The 19,093-nt window shown below is 45.9% G+C and overlaps 2 protein-coding genes across 3 annotated transcripts in view; both read right to left on the minus strand.

Moving 5' to 3' along the window:
• Positions 1 to 2,592: 2,592 nt before the first annotated feature.
• LOC119957473 (histone H2A.V-like) lies at positions 2,593 to 3,117 on the minus strand. The gene has a single exon (XM_038785564.1). It carries the CDS (start codon positions 3,072 to 3,074, stop codon positions 2,688 to 2,690), a length of 387 nt encoding a protein of 128 aa, XP_038641492.1. The 5' UTR covers positions 3,075 to 3,117; the 3' UTR covers positions 2,593 to 2,687.
• An 8,932-nt stretch (positions 3,118 to 12,049) lies between these two features.
• si:ch211-10a23.2 (uncharacterized protein LOC567812 homolog) overlaps positions 12,050 to 19,093 on the minus strand; it is a 79,416-nt gene continuing 72,372 nt past the window's right edge. For both annotated transcript variants that reach the window (XM_038785597.1, XM_038785589.1), the window contains exons 3-4: positions 17,723 to 17,897; positions 12,050 to 12,497 (exon numbers count right to left, since the gene is read on the minus strand). In XM_038785597.1, the coding sequence (XP_038641525.1) occupies positions 12,354 to 12,497; positions 17,723 to 17,897 (319 nt within the window). In that variant the 3' untranslated portion in view covers positions 12,050 to 12,353. The remainder of the gene's footprint in view (positions 12,498 to 17,722; positions 17,898 to 19,093) is intronic.

Raw genomic sequence — 19,093 nt, forward strand, 5'->3', positions numbered from 1 at the left:
GGCCCGAAGTGCCCTGCGTGGGTGTTGGGGGTGTGGGGAGGGGGTAGGGGTGTTTGGGCTGGGGACAGTCGGGGATCTCTTCAGGGGGCAACGGACAGCAGGATGCTGTTTAAAAATGGCATCCCAATCTCTCACTACACCAGGGAGTTACAATGAGTGCAGCTCCCCAGTGTACAAAACGGGGCTATGTGCAGCTGAGGCCCCTTATACAACGCGACTTGCGTTGTATAGTCATGTGTTTCTCGGCGCTGAGAGCACTGGGAAATAAGCAGCTCAACGCACTCCCTATGGGACTTTGTTCCCATTTAGTTGAATCGAGCCTTTTATCTCCAACTCCCTCATCCTCTGCTCCACAATTGGGAGCACAGCCTTCAACCATCCGTTCTGCAATTGTCATCCTGTCCCCATTTCACTTGCGTTACTTTCTCCACATCTTCACAAGTCTCCTCAAAACTTCCTGACCCCGTCTCTTTGTTTTTCTGCACTTAATTTTCTGCCAATTCATGCTTGCTTCTTCCCACCCCCACTGTCCTTCATATTAAAGGGCCATGGGATATTTTCTCCATTAAATACTTTCGGAAGCAGAGAAGGAACATTTTAATGGCTCTTTGGGAGAGATCGAGATTGAGATAACCTCTTCAGTCTTTGATAGAAGAAAAAAATTCCAGGAACTCAGTGGGCTGCAGGCATTATTTTTAGAAATACTGGGATAATTTGAAAGCGGGAAGGCAAGAGTTCAGAGAAATGTTGGAAGAGAAGTAATTAGTTGCTCCATTAGTGACCCTTAATAATAAGGCGATAGGAAGCCCAGAGGAAGAGAAGAATTAAAGGCTTATCCTGTTTATTAATGTTGATTCTAAAACTTTAACTAAGGTGTTTAGAAAAGGGTGCGAGAGAAAATAAGAATAGATGAGCATAAATGTTTCACAAATAATGAAATGGTCATGATCGAAAATAAAACCTAAGTTATAAACTATAGTGTAAGTCATGAGTCTAGAACAAAACCCGGACAATGAAAGGCACACAAACCATAGAAGAGTCCTTTCATATTGAATTCAAAAATGTTTCAAAAGGATCTGCTGTTGCTAAAATGTGCTGAGGCCTATGCAACAATTTATCTTTGCAGTAATACTGAATATACAACATGTAGGTCACCTGACAATTTCTCAGGCAGTCCAAAAATTAGTCTCAACATGTAACGGTTAACTTTTGATGTTACTACCGACCTGTGCTCAAGGTGAACTCAGCTGCTGCAATACACAGTAAGCTAACTGTTCTGGACCCAAGCCGTTACCTCATCTCCACCACACATTGAGAAGTGCTGACTCAAACTCAACTTCCACTATATCAAGGCCTATTGACTCCTGTAATAATACACATCCCACCTCCGTGCACCTGAACATCAAGGTATGTCGCCATAGATTGGCAATTAAACGGAAATCCTTTCAATTGTTTTTGTTCCGAAATATGAGGCATGATTCGGCCACCGTGTTGCGCCTGGAACAGAACCAGGCAGAATGGATGGATACCAAGAGAGTCCCAAATTGGGGCGCCAGGCAAATTTCGAGTCACCTGACTCTACGCCGGGTGTGATCTGAATTACGCCACAATGGCCGCGACCCAGATAATTATATTTAATGACTCATTTAATTCTCCTGATGCCGCATTCATCGATGTCCAGGAGTCAATAACCTCGCCTGCCAGGCCTCAACTCGGCACTGATTAGCACTGGTTTCCACAAGCATGGACCAGATGTGATGGCATCTTGGGGGAGTTTCATAGGCCCTTGGAACCTCCCCGGGTGGCCGGGGACTGGTCAGGGTAGAACATAGAACATAGAGTGCAGAAGAAGGCCATTCGGCCTATAGAGTCTGCACCGACCCACTTAGTCCTTACTTCCACCCAATCCCCCTAACTTAATAACCCCGCCTAACCTTTTTGAACACTAAGGGCAATTTGGCATGGCCAATCCACCTAACCGGCACATCTTTGGAATGTGGGAGGAAACCAGAGAACCCGGAGGAAACCGACGCAGACACGGGGAGAACGTGCAGACTCCGCACAGACAGTGAAGCCACAGTGCTAACCACTATGCTCTGTGCTGACCTACCCAGGCAGTGCCAGCCTGGCACTATCAGGGTGTTTGGCTGGCACTGCCAAAGTGCCAGTGCCAGGTTAGCACTGCCAACAGTCAGGGCCTGGGGGTCCATGACAAGAAAAGGGATGTTTGATGGAGCTGCAGAAAGGTTGGGGGTGGGGGTGTGGGGATCCTGAAAGCAGGTGGTCCCGAAATGGCATGTGTGGAGATCGGGGCAGCCTTTCAAAATGGCACCCCGGTCAGCAAGAAGCTGGTCCTGCTGGTGACTTCAGCTCCCCTATGCCGGAAAACGTTGTTTTTTTATAAAATGGTTTTATGAATTGTTTTATTGTATAAAACACACTTGCGTTACCTAATTTTTGACAAACCGCTGTTCTAGTTATATTGTCATACAGCTACAAGTCCAAACCGTAGTACATACAAACAGGTCTTTCAGATTATAGTGAACACTAAAGTCAGCTCCTAAAACTCTTCCCATTTTATTTCAACTACTCTTTTAAAAAAAAATATGCCAAGTATCCCCAGGTTTCTTCTGTCCAAATTACAGTACGACAGTAGGGAGGAAGAGGGTAGGGCTCAAAACTGGGCTTTATGCAGTTTTCTGCTGTCCCTTCTTCCCAATCAGAGACTTATGGATGTGAGGAATCACACCACCACCAGCAATGGTTGCCTTGATCAGCGAATCCAGTTCCTCATCACCTCGGATAGCCAATTGCAAGTGACGTGGCATGATGCGTTTTACTTTCAGATCCTTTGATGCATTTCCTGCCAACTCCAGCACCTCAGCAGTGAGATACTCCAGGATGGCTGCACTGTACACTGCAGCTGTAGCACCCACCCATCCATGGCTAGTGGTACGAGTCTTCAAAAGCCTGTGAATACGACCTACAGGAAACTGTAGCCCTGCTCTTTGAGAGCAGGAAACTGCTTTAGCCTTGGCTTTTCCTGAGTCCTTCCCAGCTTTCCCGCCAGCCATCTTCCTCTCTCTCTGCGCCTGGGACAATAACCGACACCACGCGGGAGGCCGGCCTGCTCACATCCGGGCCCCGCCGGCCCAGGCTCAGGAAAACGTTTTTTTTAAACAAAGTTTATTTTTAAAAAAATATTTTTATTTGGGTATTTGCAAGTTTTTATAATAATAACAGCGACATAAACATGGTACAATAAACATTCCCCCCCTATCATAATCTTCACACATCCCAACCATAAAACAATAATCCAGCCCCCCACCCCCCGTCTCACTTGGAATTCTGCATCTGCTGACATTTTCATTTTCCCCAAGAAAGTCGACGAACAGCTGCCACCTCCAGGTGAACCCAACCATTGACCCTCTTAAGGCAAACTTTATTTTCTTGAGACTGAGAAACCCAGCCATGTTACTAACCCAGGTCTCTACACTCGAGGGCTTCGAGTCCCTCCACATTAATAAGATCCGTCTCCAGGCTACCAGGGAGGCAAAGACCATTGCCTTAGCGAAACCCTGCCAAAACCCTCTAAGCTTCGGGCATGCCCAAAACCAGGTGGACATGATTTGCTGGGCTTCCTGCGCAACTCGCACACCTATCCTCTACCCCAAAAAACTTACTCATCCGGGCCACCGTCATGTGTGCCCGGTGGACTACCTTGAATTGTATCAGGCTAAGCCTGGCACATGATGAGGATGTATTAATCCTGCTTAGAGCACTCGCCCACAGACCCGACTCTATCTCTCCTCCTAGCTCGTCTTCTTACTTGCCCTTAAGGTCCTCCACCGGAGTTTCCTCCGCATCCAAAAGTTCCTGGTAAATATCTGATACCTTCCCCTCTCCCACTCAGGTACTGGAGACTATTCTGTCCTGTATCCCCCATGGTGGCAGCAACAGGAAGGCCGGAACCTGCCTTCCCAAGAAGTCTCGCACCTGCAAATACCTAAAACAATTACCTGCTGGCAATTCAAATTTATCCTCCAAGGCTTTCAAGCTGGGGAAGCTCCCGTCTATAATAAATCCCCCATCCTCCTAATTCCTGCCCTTTGCATATCCAGAACCCACCATTCAGCCTACCCGGTACACACTGATCGTTATGACAAATCAGGGTCCAAACCGATGCTCCCTTATATCTTATATCTCTCTTATATCTCCTCCACTGCTCCCAAATTCTCGGAGCCCCAACCACCACCGGACTTGCGGAATATCGGACCGGCGAGAACGGAAGAGATGCCGATATCATTGCTCCCAAACTGGTGTCTTCACATGATGCCACCCCAATCTGCTCCCATACCGACTTCTCCCCCACTACCCACTTCCTAATCATGGCTATATTAACCGCCCAGTAGTAATTGCAAAGGTTCAGCAGCACTAACCCACCCTCCCCCCCTGACTGCGCTCCAGCAACACTTTCTTCACTCGCGTGGTTTTACCCGCCCGCACAAAGCCCAAAATAACCTCATTCACCAGCTTGAAAAAGGCCCTCGGGATGAAGATGGGGAGGCACTGAAAGACAAACAGAAATCTGGGGAGGGCAGTTATTTTCACAGTCTGTACCCTCCCCGCCAGTGATCGCGGGAGCAAGTCCCATCTCTTGAAGTCATCTTTCATTTGTTCTACGAGCCGGGAAAGGCTTAACTTGTGCAGTGCCTCCAATTCCTGGGCCACCTAGATTTCCAGATATCGAAAGCTCCTTCCTACCATTCTAAACGGCAGCTCTCCCAGTCTCTTCTGCCCTCTTGCCTGGATCGCAAACATCTTGCTTTTCCCCATGTTCAATTTATACCCCGAAAAATTACCGAATTCCCTGAGGATCCGCATTACTTCCCCCATCCCCTCCCAACGGGTCTGAAATATACAAGAGCAGGTCATCTGTGTAAAGCGAGACCTGGTGCTCCCCCCTCCCTCCCCCCAACGCCCGAACCAGCCCTTTCCAGTTCCTACAGGCTCTTAACGCCATGGCCAGTGGCTCTATAGCTAGAGCAAACAGTAGCGGGGAGAGGGGGCAACTTGCCTCGTCCCTCGGTGTAGTTTAAAATACCCCGATCTCAGCCAGTTCGTACGCACACTCGCTAATGGTGCCTGATAGAGCAACCGCGAAGCCCTCACCAAACCCAAACCTTCTCAGCGCCTCCCACAGATAATCCCACTCCACCGATCAAATGCCTTCTTCGCATCCATCGCTACCACCACCTCCATCTCCCCTCCTTCTGAAGGCATCACAATGACATTTAAAAGCCTTCGAACGTTGGCCTTGAGTTGCCTGCCCTTTACAAATCCCGTCTGGTCTTCCCCTATCACCCCCGGGACACAATCCTCTATCCTTGTGGCCAGTATTTTAGCCAGCAGTTTACCGTCCACATTCAGTAGAGAAATTGGCCTGTATGACCCACATTGCTCCGGATCCTTCTCCCGTTTCAGTATCAATGAAATAGAGGCCTGCGACATTGTTGGGGGGTGGACTCCCTTCTCTCTTGCTTCATTAAATGTCCTCACCAGCAGTGGGCTCAATATCTCTGAAAACTTCTTATAGAATTCCACCGGGTAGCCGTCCGGCCTCAGGGCCTTGCCCAACTGCATGCCCTCCAGCCCCTCAATTATTTCCTCAATCTCAATTGGGGCTTCCAGCCCTTCCACCAGATTCTCATTCACCTTAACTGACCCAAAAACCGCCTCATCCCCTCCACCCCAGCCGGGGGTTCCAATCATATAATTTGCTGTATAACTCCTTAAACATCTCATTCACCCCCACTGTGTCCAGGACAGTTTTCCCGCCTCTACTCTTTACTCTCCCCATCTCCCTGGCCGCCTCTCTTTTTCTGAGCTGGTGCACTAACATTCTGCTTGCCTTTTCCCCATACTCATAAATCGCCCCCCTTGCCTTCCTCAGCTGTTCCACCGCTTTCCCTGTGGTCAACAGCCCAAACTTCACCTGTAACCGCCGCCGCTTCCTCAGTAGCCCTGCGTCCAGGGCCTCCGAGTATCTCCTGTCCACCTGGAGTATCTCCTCAACTAACCTATCCCTCTCAGCCTGTTCCGCCTTTTCTCTGTGGGATCGTCTCGAGATTAATTCCCCTCTGACCACTGCCTTCAAAGCTTCCCAAACCGTTGCTGCAGAGACCTCCCCCGTATCATTTGTTTCCAGGTAGGTTTGGATGGACTTGTTCACCTGCCCACAGATCGCTTTGTCCGCTAACAACCCCACATCCAGCCTCCATAGCGGGCATTGTACTGTCTCCAAACTAACCTGTAGATCCACCCAATGTGGGGCATGAACCTACACTGCAATTGCCGAGTACTTAGAATCCACCACCACTGAGCCCTGCTCAGAACAAAAAAGTCAATGCGAGAGTATACCTTGTGGACATGGGAGTAAAAGCAAAACTCCTTCGCCCTTGGTCTTGCAAACATCCATGGGTCTACTCCCCCCATCTGTTCTATAAACCCCTTCAATTCCTTTGCCGTGGCTGGCACCCTCCCTGTCCTGGATTTTGACCGGTCCAATTCCAGATCAATGACTATTAAAATCTACCCCCATGATCAGGTTATGTGACTCCTAAGTCTGGGATCTTACCTAACACCCACCAGGGGCTGTTTAGCACACTGGGCTAAATCGCTGGCTTTGAAAGCAGATCAAGGCAGGCCAGCAGCACGGTTCAATTCCCGTAACAGCCTCCCCGAACAGGCGCCGGAATGTGGCGACTAGGGGCTTTTCACAGTAACTTCACTGAAGCCTACTCGTGACAATAAGCGATTTTCATTTCATAAATTCCACATCGTCCCAATTCGGAGCATATACATTCACAAGTACCACCCACACCCCCTCCAGCTTCCCACTCACCATTAGGTACCTACCCCCCATGTCTGACACGATTCTCCCTGCCTCGAATGCCACTTGTTTATTGATCAAGATCGCTACACCCCTGGTCTTTGAGTCCAGCCCTGGGTGGAATATTTAACAAAGTTCATTAAGGCATGTATGGTTTTCTAACAAGATACAAGTATAAATGTAAACATAATTCAGTACGTAATACTGAATCAGGGGATTCTGGCAGGAATTTGTGGATGTCATTTCCACGGTACTAAAAGCGAGGCTGGTGCCGAGTCCAGAGGTGGTGATTTTTGGAGCGTCGGTAGACCCGGGAATCCAGGGGGCGAGATACTCCATTTCCCACTGTTCCTACCTAAGCTAGACAAAAGTAGCCCAACTCCCCCTTACTCCCTAATCCCCCCCTTTATTGAATCTGCTAACAGTTTCGTTTTCCCTGAAGAAGTCAATAAACGGCTGCCACATCCGAACGGATCCTAACGTTGATCCTCTCAGGGCGAACTGAATCTTCTCAAGCCTGAGAAACTCAGACATGTCACTAACCCATACCCCTGATTTCGGGGGCTTCGAGTCCCTCCACGCTAGTAAGATCCGTCTCCGGGCTACCGAGGAAGCAAAGGCCCAAACGTCAGCCTCTCTCGCCCCCTGGACTCCCGGGTCTACCGACGCTCCAAAAATCGCCACCTCTGGACTCGGCGCCACCCTCGTTTTTAGTACCGTGGACATGACATCCACAAATTACTGCCAGAATCCCCTGAGCTTCGGACATGCCCAAAACATGTGGACATGATTTGCGGGCCCACCTGCACACACCTGTCCGCCACCCCAAAAAACCTGCTCATCCGGGCCACCGTCATGTGTACCCGGTGAACCACCTTAATTTGTATCAAGCTGAGCCTGGCACATGAGGTCACGTTGACTCTGCTCAGGGCATCCTCCCAGATCCTTTCCCAACTCATCTTCCCATTTATGTTTTAGCTCACCTAACTGGGTTTCCTCTCACTCCATAAGTTCTTTATAGATTTCCGATACCTTCCCCTCCCCCACCCCCGTTTTCAAAACTACCTTGTCCTGTATCCCCTGCGGCGATAGGAGCGGAAAGGTCGAAACCTAGCCTTGCATAAAATCCCTTACCTGCAGATACCGAAACCCATTCCCTCCTGGCAATTCAAACACCACTTCCAGATCCTCCAAACAGGAAAAGCTCCCATCAATAAACACGTCCCACAGCCTCTCAATCCCTGCTCTCTGCCACCTCCAAAACCCCCATCCATTCTCCCTGGTATAAACCGGTGATTACCACAAATTGGAGCCCAAAACGACGCTCCCTCCACTCCCATATCATACAATTTACAGTGCAGAAGGAGGCCATTCGGCCCATTGAGTCTGCACCGGCTCTTGGAAAGAGCTCCCTACCCAAGGTCAACACCTCCACCCTATCCCCAGAACCCAGTAACCACACCCAACACCAAGGGCAATTTTGGACACTAAGGGCAATTTAGCATGGCCAATCCACCGAACTTGAACATCTTTGAACTGTGGGAGGAAACCGGAGCACCCGGAGGAAACCCACGCACACACGGGGAGGATGTGCAGACTTCGCCCAGACAGTGACCCAAGCCGGAATCGAACCTGGGACCCTGGAACTGTGAAGCAGTTGTGCTATCCACAATGCTACCGTGCTTTACTCACGGAGTTCTACCGCCCACACAAACCCAGAGATCACCGTATTCACCAGCTCAAAAACAGCCTTCGGTATAAAAATAGGGAGGCAAAATTCTCAGGAGAACCGTCATTTTTACGGACTGTACCCTCCCCGCCAGTGACAACGGGAGCATGTGCCCCCTCTGAAAGTCCTCTTTCATTTGTTGAACTGTCATGTGCAAGTACCTTTAAGAAGTAGGTGTTTATAGAATAGCTGTAGTGGGTGTATCTTTAAGAAATGGGTGTTTGTTAGATAGCTGCAGTGATGTCAGAAAATGGGTGGAGCTGGGCTGCCTGTCTTTCACTTACGCTTTTGAGCAGGCAGCTACAGGGTGTTTTTAGTTTTGATTTGAGAGCTGGATAGCTGCAGGAAAAGCAAGCAGCTGTATAAGGATCTCTCTGCAATCTAAAGACTGTCCCCAGATCATTTGGTTGATTTCAAAGTGATAACTGCTCCCAGTAGAAAATTTAAACCTGATCTCTGTGTTAAAACGGGTCTTTTGTCTTATGGATGTTGCAAGGAAAGATTAAGCGTTACTTATAGAATATTGTATCTGTGGGGATGATTGGTGTTGATAGTTGTTAAGATGTTTACTGTGGGTTTATAAAGTGTTAACTGATTTCATAAATAAACATTGTTTTAATTTAAAAGTACTTTAGTTCGCTGTTTGCATCAACTTGTAAGGTTGGTCCGTGTGCTCCCCATAACCACAATCTATTAAAAGTTGGAGGTCAGGTGAACTCCATGATACACTTTGGGGTTCTCTAAACACTGACCCATAACACAACTAACCGGGCCAAATTTAACTTATGTAACTGCTCCCATCCCCATGCCATCTCTGCCGGAAAACATACAAAGTGTGGCCGCAACAGGGATAAACTCCCCGAGATCCAAAAAAATGGCTCAGTGCTGTTGAATAATGGTCTCAAGTTCAGCATTGCATCTTTCCTAAACACACCGCCAAATGTGCCCCAAACTCCACTTTGCGTTTTTTCCAGTGAATTGTGCCCATGACTTCTAACAATAACTTACTGTTGAATGCTCTTATCACTCTATTTAATAAAGGGACTCTTCTATTAATAATCAATTTATAATCTAATTCATGAGAATGGTTCCAAAGATAAATGACTGTAGCTATGAGAAGAGGTGGGTCTGTTTTTCTTGGAGAAAATAAGTTTGAGGAGACCTGATAAGAGCTATTCAAGATCCTGAGGGGTATAAACAGCGTAAATAGTACGAAAATGTTCCCTCTCAAGAGTACATCTAGAACTAGAGGGCACCAAATTAAAATAATGGGCTAAAGTAGTAGAAGTGATGTGAGGAATATAACTTTCATCCAGTCTCAATAGAACTTCCTGAAAGGGTGGTTCCTGAGGCAGGTTTGATCGGGGTATTCTAACAGGAATTGGATTGCTATCTGAAAGTAAATAATATGTAAGGTTACGGGGATAAGGCAGCGGGGTGGGATTAGGTAGAATTCCCTTTCAGAGAGGCAGTGCAGACATGATGGGCCGAATCGTTTTCTTCTGTACTGTAAAGGTTCTGTGATGCCGGAATTTCAAGACCACCATGGGAAAAATCTGCCTCAGCCGTGAATCTCATATAGTACAGCTTGCCATCTTGCATGGTTGTGTGTGTGCATTGCTGTGAAGGTCAAGATACGGGTTTACCTTTCTAAATATATTTTTATCTGTACCCGGGTGGATTTTTAGTTCAATAAAAACTGGCCCCTTTGTACTTAAATCCAAGAAAGTCTGTCATACTGGGTTCTTCGCAATCAGCATGCAAATGGTTCAGCACAGATATTAGTTCTTTCATCCTTATAAATTACAAAAAATTGTGTTATGACCAATCAATGAGTGAGAAAGAAAGGTATGAGTGCTGACAGGTGTCCTCACTGGTCGTAACACCCGTGCATTACCACCTATCCTGTGGAAAAGTTGGTGCAGAAAAACACCTTTGACCACAAGTCCATCAGGCAGCGCTCCGCACATAACGTCATCGAGGCTCTGCGGGAAAAGGAGAGAGTGGATCCTATTGGATGGTTTCCTGAACAGACTGTCAAACTCATTTGTCAGAATTCATCATTGTCAGAACTTTTTTTTTTTTGGTCTTTTTTTTGTCAGAATTTTTGAACAAATATCAAGGTTTATCTTGGCTGATGGTGAGGAGGACCCTCCCTGTCAGATTATTCCTGCATGTTGGATGTCGCACAGTGTCCGCGCGCTGCTGTCAAGGGTGCAGTGGGGTAGAGACTGTCATCCACCATCTTCTGGAATATGCCTTTGCAAAGAAGGTATGGAAAAAGATGTAGTTTTGTTGAGATATATTCCAAGCAGCTCCAGACTGTAGGACGCTGCACTGTACGGACTGTTCTCAGGGGTGCATCAACTCTGTGAAAGACGCTCTTTTGGTCAGCCTGAACCTTGCTGGTCTTCTAGGTACAGAAGCTCAGGATGACAAAACATTTCAGACTGGCATATTCCTAGTCCAGGACTACATGCTGAGGGATACACTAAAGCTTGAGGCTGATGCCACAAAGGCTCGATGCAGAAAGGCTACTGTCCAATTTCCTCCTGTCACAGTATACCGAGGGGCTGGAAACCGTTTCAAATCCGTTTGGCTGTATGCGCCACAGAATGTTTGATATGAAATGTAAGTGCACATTGTAAATATGACCTGTAAGTGTACCTTATGCATTGTACTGAAGTACCTTACGCATGGTACTGAAATAAACTGATCTGTATTGCACTTTATGTAAAGATCGAATTTGAACTGTTATGTAATATACTTTTACAAATGTTGTAGAGTATATTTTTAGAAAAAGAATAGTGGAAGTGAAAAAGCGTGACTCAGAATTATGAGCTGAAAACAGATGATTAGCCTTATTGAGATTAAAGTTCTGTAGCCATCAGACTTTTGTAGGATGGTAGGGTGAAGTGGTTGGATGTACTCTCTCATCCTATAAAGGAGCTGGAATATGTCACCTCCATTCATTGTTTTTAAGCTGGATTATATTTAACCCCAATGAGGGGAACAAATACACTTCCAAAGTTTAAAATTGTGTCCTGCTCAGCAGGCCGGTAAGAACTTGCAGTAAGTAGGCATTCACAAGGCAACTGAGGGCTGGAGGGAGGTTAGGCTTAATGGCAGCTAATTGGAAGTTACTACTGTTGCTTGAGCTGTTGAGATGGCCGGCTGACTTTATAATGTCTAAGCGGTGCCTAAAATGATGGCGACAAATGTTCAGTGCCATTTGTCCGCTTTATAAGTAGCTGTTTGGGATAAACACTGATAGGGTAAGACAAGTGTTGGGGAATATATCCTTTATTGCACATGAAAATGTTATTTGACATACTCCAAAAAGTTGGACACAGAAAGCCAATATTAAAGCAATGGGAAGGCTGACTGTTTGCAGTGTGATGTAAACAAAAGAACAAATGCAGACAAAGTTCAGAACATCCAAAATATTTAATTACAGAAAGGAGAAAGCTCTTAACTAGGTCCAATTTGCTGCTGCAATGTAAAAATCAAATTCAATTGCTGAAAAAGCTCAGTGCACAGAACTGTCTTGAACAAATGCTGCTAACCTTTTTTTAAAAGCACACTTTTCCAATGTTTGAAAAACTTTATGCTGCTGCCCGGAAGACCAGTTGGTGCAGGATCAGACAGTCTGCAGATTTTAAAATACCTAACAAAGCTGTAAAACCACCTGCTTCTTAAGTTGCCTTTTCTTGAGAACTATTATTACAGAAATCAAACTACTTTTGTCAGTCGAACATCACCTGTAATTTTTAAAGCAGTTAGTTTTTGTAGTTGTTGAACGCGATGTGTGAAATCAAAAAGCCGCTGCCCATCCACCTGGACCCGGAATTGCTGGTGTTCACATAGAATTTCCATCTGAAATCAAATATTTTAAAATGTCACACTATACAATCACACAACGCAGAAGGAATCCATTCAGAACATCCTGTCTGTATTCTTTGATAGCTATCCAATTAATCTTAGTCACCTGCTCTTTCTCCAGTCATACAAATATTTTCTTTCCAAGTAAGTATTTTACAATTTACTTCTAAATCTGCTTTTACTACCTTTTCAGGCAGTGCATTCAGTCATCATAAATTGTCCCCTCACCTTCGCTGTGGTACTTCTGTCCCCATATCTGCATCCTCTGGTTATCAACCCAGCTGTCAGTTTCTCCTCCATTGCTCTATCAAAACCCCTAGTAATTTTGAACACTATTAAATCTTCACTTTCTGCACCCCAAGGAGTGTAATCCCAACTTCACCAGACTCATTTTATATTTCCTCAACCCTGTATCCTTATCGTAAATCTCCTTTACATCCCCAAGGTTCCTGAAACATGGTGCCCAAAATTGGATACAACACTCCAGCTAAGGTTTAACCAATGATTAATAAAGGTTTAGTACAAATTCTCTGTTTTTGAACTCCATGCCCCTATTAATAAAGCCATAGGTTCTCTTTTAAAAAAATAAACAGCTTGATGACTCGTCCATGGGATGTGGGCGTCGCTGGCTGTGGCAGCATTTTGTTGCCCATCCCTGAGGGCATTTAAGAGTCAACCACATTGCTGTGGTCTGGAGTCACATGTCGGCAAAACTGAGGTAAGGACAGCAGATTTCCTTCCCTAAAGGACATTAATGAACCAGGTGAGTCAGGTAGTTTCGCCTGCACTTCGGGTTGGGGGCAGGGTCAAGGGAAATGCCGATTCAGGGGAGCCATAGATTTGAGCCAGGGAAGTGGGATGGAAATTTTCAGAGATGGGAGGAGAAAGGAATTAGGACACTAAAAGATTTGATGTCTGGGAGTCGTTTTGCAGGATTGAAGGAGCTGGGAGCGAAGTATGGGCTGGAGCAGGGGGAAATATTTAGATACATGCAGGTTCGAGATTTTGCCAGAAAGGAGATACAGGGCTTCCCAGTAGAGCCGGCCTCCACATTGCTGGAGGAGGTGCTGACGACAGGGGGACTGGAGAAGGGGTAGTATTGGTGGTTTACGGGGCTATTTTGGAGGAGGAGAAGGCACCGCTAGAAGGGATCAAGGCAAAGTGGGAGGAAGAGTTGGGAGAGGGTATGGAGGAGGGTTTCTGGTGTGAGGTGATCCGAAGGTGAACGCCTCCACCTCATGTGCGAGTTTGGGGCTGATACAGCTGAAGGTGGTGTATAGAGCGCACCTTACAAGGGCGAGGATGAGCCGGCTCTTTGAGGGGTTAAAAGAGTCTGATTTATGCAGCAAACTCTCAGAAACACTCTGCTTCTCAGAAGCTCTGATCCTAGAATCAACTTCTGGATTACTATGAGGTTTTAGATTCGCATCCAAGCACTTCAGCACACTGCTGGATGTTATTTAAGAGTGCCTTTGTATGTGTGCCCAAACTAGCATCAAATTTATGCTGCTGGATTTCTTTAGGTACTGGCTCCAAACACAGGGAATGTGCTGAAGAACCACTATGTCTACTGACATGTCACCCATTCAAGATCTTATTTTGATCCAGGTGCTTTGCTGTACAAATCAACACTGGTATCACCAGAGCATTGGTCTGGCAGCATCGTTGCAATGTTGCTGAACTAGTCATCCACTTGCCAAACTAATGATCTGGAGGCATTAGTTTAAATCTCACCACGGCAGCTGGAAATTTAAATTTAATAAATTAATCTGGAATAAAAAAAGCTAGTACAAGTAATTATTTTTAAAAATAAATTTAGATACCCAATTTATTTTTCCAGGGAAGGGTGGCCGATTAAATTGAGGGGAGATAGATATAGGACAGATGTCAGAGATAGGTTCTTTATTCAGTGTAGTAAGGGCGTGGAATGCCCTGCCTGCAACAGTAGTGGACTCGTCAACATTAAGGGCATTTAAATGGTCATTGGATAAACATATGGATGATAATGGAATAGTGCAGATGGGCTTTAGAGTGGTTTCTAAGGTCGGCGCAACATCGAGGGCCGAAGGGCCTGTACTGCGCTGTAATGTTCTAATTCTAAAACATTGCGCGGGGGGGGGGGGGGGGGGGGGGGGGGGGGGGGGGGGGGGGGGAAGGAGAGAGAGAGAGAGAGAGAGAGAGAAGGACTGTATGTGTTAATGGTGACTATGGGTGATTCCTTTTTTGTCATTTGTTTATGTTAATATGCGGCTAATGTTTGGGGGTTTGGTGGGAGGATGGGATCATTTTTATTGATATGGGGTTTGACATTGACATTCGTTACTGTTAGAAAAAAATGAACGAGATGGGTCTTTACCACAATCGACAATGGTTTCATGGTCATCATTAGACTTTAATTCCAGATTTTTATTGAATTCAAATATTACCATCTGCCCTGATGGGATTCAAACCCATATCCCCAGAGCATTACCCTGGGCCTCTGGATTACTAGTCCAGTGACAATATCACTATGCCACTGCCTGCCAACTTCAAGGATTTGTAGAATTCCTACAGTGCAGGAGGCAATTTGGCCCATCAAGTCTGCACTGATCCTGGCAGCACAGTGGCGCAGTGGTTAGCACTGCAGTCTCACAGCGCCGAGATCCCATGATCGATCCCAGCTCTGGGTCACTGTCCACCCGCACAACACAAAAGATGTGCAAGGTAGGTGGATTGGCCACGCTAAATTGCCCCTCAATTGGAAAAAATGAATTAGGTACTCTAAATTTATAGAAAAAAAGGTCTGCACTGACCCTCTGAAAGAGCACCCTACCTGGGCCCATTCCTCTGCCCTATCCTGTAACCGTATAAACCCACTTAAACTGCACATCTTTCAACAATAAGGGGCAATTTATCATGGCCAATCCACCTAACCTGCACATCTTTGGAATGTGGGAGCACCCGGAGAAAACCTATGCAGTCACGTGTTTGTGAATCCTGCAGATCACTTTGTTCCTGGACCTCCTTTAAAACAGTACCATTTTGTTTCTGTCGCTTCCCCTTCCCCAATAGGTAACTAAACAGTCTTTGGTTCTGGGCATGAGTGCCACAGAGCAAATGTCTTGGTTCAATGAATAAAATCAAAGCATTGAAATGGTCTGCTATCAATAATGTGCATTGTATAAAATTGTTGCTATCTGGCATCAAGTCACAAAGTAAAACATTCACTCATGTGTATCAAAGAGTTGGAGACCAAAGCCAGAGTTATAGCTCTCAGGGCATTGCCAGCTATTTACAATTGTGCACTGAACAATCATTCAAACATATGCTTTTCCCCTTCACCACTTTCTGAAAATGGTTTCCTGGTGAGGTGCTAGTGGCAGGGCAATGAGGTGGACTGGGGCATTCATTCTGAGGTTAATGACAGTCTCTGTGACTGGTTTGTCCTCGCAAAGGTTACTTACCACATATTACCAGAACATGAACTGAATCCAATACGGTGAAGTGTTATGCGGGGTGGATTTTTTTTTGGGGGGGGGGGGTGAGTTTAAAGATTTGAAACAACTGTAAAATTGTTTAGAATTTTAATTCATGGGATGTGGACATAGCTGGCATGATCATCATTTGTTGCCCATCCCTAATTCCTCTTGAGAAGGTGGCAATAAGTTCCCTATTTAAACTGCTACAGTTAATTTGGTGTAGGCACATATAAGTGCTGTTAGGGGTGCAATCGCCACATATTGATCAAGTGGCAGAATTACTTTATACTGACCACATACCGAATAGTATGTAGTTAGCATGGACCAATCTGATTAGCATAAAGACCAAGCAGCCATATCTCATGGTACACGTCTCTGCCGTATCATCCAAAATATTTCTATTTAACCGTATTCCACTGAATTCCCTACAGTGCAGAAGGAGGCCATTCAACCTTCTGCACTGACCCTCCAAAAGAGAATTCTATCCAGGCCCACTCCCTTACGCTATCCCCATAACCCGGTGCCTTGGTCATGGCCAATCCACCTAACCTGCACATCTTGAGTCTGTGGGTGGAAGCCTGAGCACCCAGAGGAAACCCACGCAGAAACGGAGAGAATGTGCAAACTCCATACAGTCACCCAAGGCCGGAATCGAACCCGGGTCCCTCTATGAGGCATCAGTGCTAACCACCGTGCCACCAAGTACCTCAAAACGTTTATAGAGTAACAATAATGTTTATATTCTTAAGTGCACACAGTACTCACATTGTAATCTAATCAGCGTTAGTCTCATCTATCATTTACTCTCACATGCACCTCATAGACTCTTAAAGTACAGAAAGAGGCCAGTCAGTTCATTGTGCCTGTGCTAACGCTTTGAAAGAGTGAACCAATTCATCCCACTTCCGTTCTCTTTTCCTAAACACAGACTTTCATCCCCATCAGTTTGGACTGGATTTGAATACAGGTCTGAGAGTTTAAAGGATAGTATCTTACCTTTAGCATCAACCAACTGCCAGAACAGATTGATAATTTTTTTAAAATTTAGAGTACCCAATTTTTTTTTTCCCAATTAAGGGGCAATTTAGTGTGGCCAATTCACCTACCCTGCACATCCTTGGGTTGTGGGGGTGAGACCCACGCAGACAGGGGGAGAATGTGCAAACTCCACATAGATAGTGAACTGGAGAAGGGATCGAACCCCGGTCCTCGGCGCCATGAGGCAGCAGTGTTAACCACTGCACCATCATGCTGCCCGGAATAGATTGTTAATTAAGACCATATGATATAGGAGCAGAATTCGGTCATGCGGTCCATCGCGTCTGCACTCAATTAACAATCAGATGTGACAATTTTTCTTTTATCCGCTTGATGAACTCAAGGGCATTAACATTAATTGTGTTCCCATTCCTATTCAGACCTGTGGACTTTGCACAGATGAGGGATTAAGCCTGAACATATGTCAGTGTCTCATTGCATGAACTTGTTGAACAGCCCAAATCACGAGCGTCATTGATTTTGAGCATAACCACATTCAATAATTATGCAGAGTTGGTAGAAAGAAAATGTTACAATTCTTGTTTTAAATTATCATTTGCCCAGATACAAACTGATACATTAAGAATTCCATTAATGCCCTTGCCAGCTTGAGTTTCTACCCATTCACTTCAAAACAATTAGCATATCCACACTGCCTTATCTTTCATTTAGGATAATACAGAAAGATGGCACAAGCTTTATGTAGGATTACTTGGTACTCACCTTGAAGTGCTGCAGAGGTGTGAAAGGGAAATAGGGTATAATTTTCTCTTCTTTTCCCCATTTGCCTGAAACTTTGGCATTCCGTACAACCGAGCGATCCTGGAAGTTGATGGTCACTTCGAGGCCTACATCTGTCTCTGGTTCCAAAGGGTTGCTGATGAGACTTAGTACAAAGCTGTTATATAATCGCAAGTGTAAGCATTAACCACATGTGATCAGGAAAAAAGGGTCACACTTGAAAAGTTGGTTCTTGACTCCCAACTCATTTTCTCCTTATATTCCTGATCTAAGCAGCACGTTATGTTGGATTACTGGCCCACAAATGGCATCAATTCTCAGGTACCTCTCCTAAGCAACCATTATCCATGCAATTATTGACAGTGACGACAGCAGGGATTCAGCTGTGATGTACCACAACAAAACTTGATCCTGACCTCATCGGGCAAGTACAATTTTGCCCATTATTGCTGACAGTGAAAATTCTGACCAAATGTTTCTTTCTCTAACTGGGACAGTGAGCTAATTATAGCAATTTCCTGTGAGTAGGCAACCTTGCACAACGCTGGAACTTGGGGCATTTCTCGTATATTTTCTTGTGTGAGATAAAGGCAGCTGAGAAAGCAGAGTGTCAAAGGCTTTATTAATAGGCGCAAGAGCAAGGAGGTTATATTAAATTTGTAGAGAATACATGTTTCCTGCAGTCGACTCATAGAAAAGGTCAGGATCACACTGGTCGAGACTAGACGGAAATGGGGAGAGGAGATGGGCATGGAGAAAGAGGGAGGAGTCTGGATTGAGGCACTGTACAGGATCAATTCCACCTTCTCCTGCACCGGGCTAAGCCTGATGCATCTCAAGGTGGTTCACAGGGCGCACCTCACCAAGACACGCATGAGCGGGTTCTTCCTGGAGGTGGAAGGTAAGTGGAAGCGGTGTTGGGGGGGTGGGGGGGGGGGGGGGGGGTGTAGAAAGCAGGGGACAAGGAACGCCACCTGGATGAAAGGGAGCTCGCAAACATCAGAGAAGGAACAGGAAGGAGGGCCACCCTCTGGAGGAAACACAATCCCCTCCCACATGGGCCAAACCAGAAAGATGGACCGACCTATTCTCCCTCAAAAACTCAAGGGGAGAAACAGGACTTCTCCATCAGCAAAACAAAGACAATCTGCAAACGATGGGAAGGGTCTCGGCAATGAATGCAAATATGTGGATAAAAGCTGGGTGTAACTCTTGCCGCTAAGCAGTAAGAGTCTCCGTAAGAACCCGTTAAAAAAAACTGCCTAATAGAAAACACTTGTTTCGCCTCAACTGGAGTATTGAGTCCAGTTCTGGATGTCACACTTCAGGAAAGACATGAGAGTGCAGAAAAGA

The sequence above is a fragment of the Scyliorhinus canicula genome, chromosome 2 (assembly GCF_902713615.1).
Source record: "Scyliorhinus canicula chromosome 2, sScyCan1.1, whole genome shotgun sequence".
Lineage (NCBI taxonomy): Eukaryota > Metazoa > Chordata > Chondrichthyes > Carcharhiniformes > Scyliorhinidae > Scyliorhinus > Scyliorhinus canicula.

Bases quoted from the DNA above. Each gene is read 5' to 3' on its own strand.
- LOC119957473 (XM_038785564.1), bottom strand. From the start codon at position 3,074: ATGGCTGGCGGGAAAGCTGGGAAGGACTCAGGAAAAGCCAAGGCTAAA.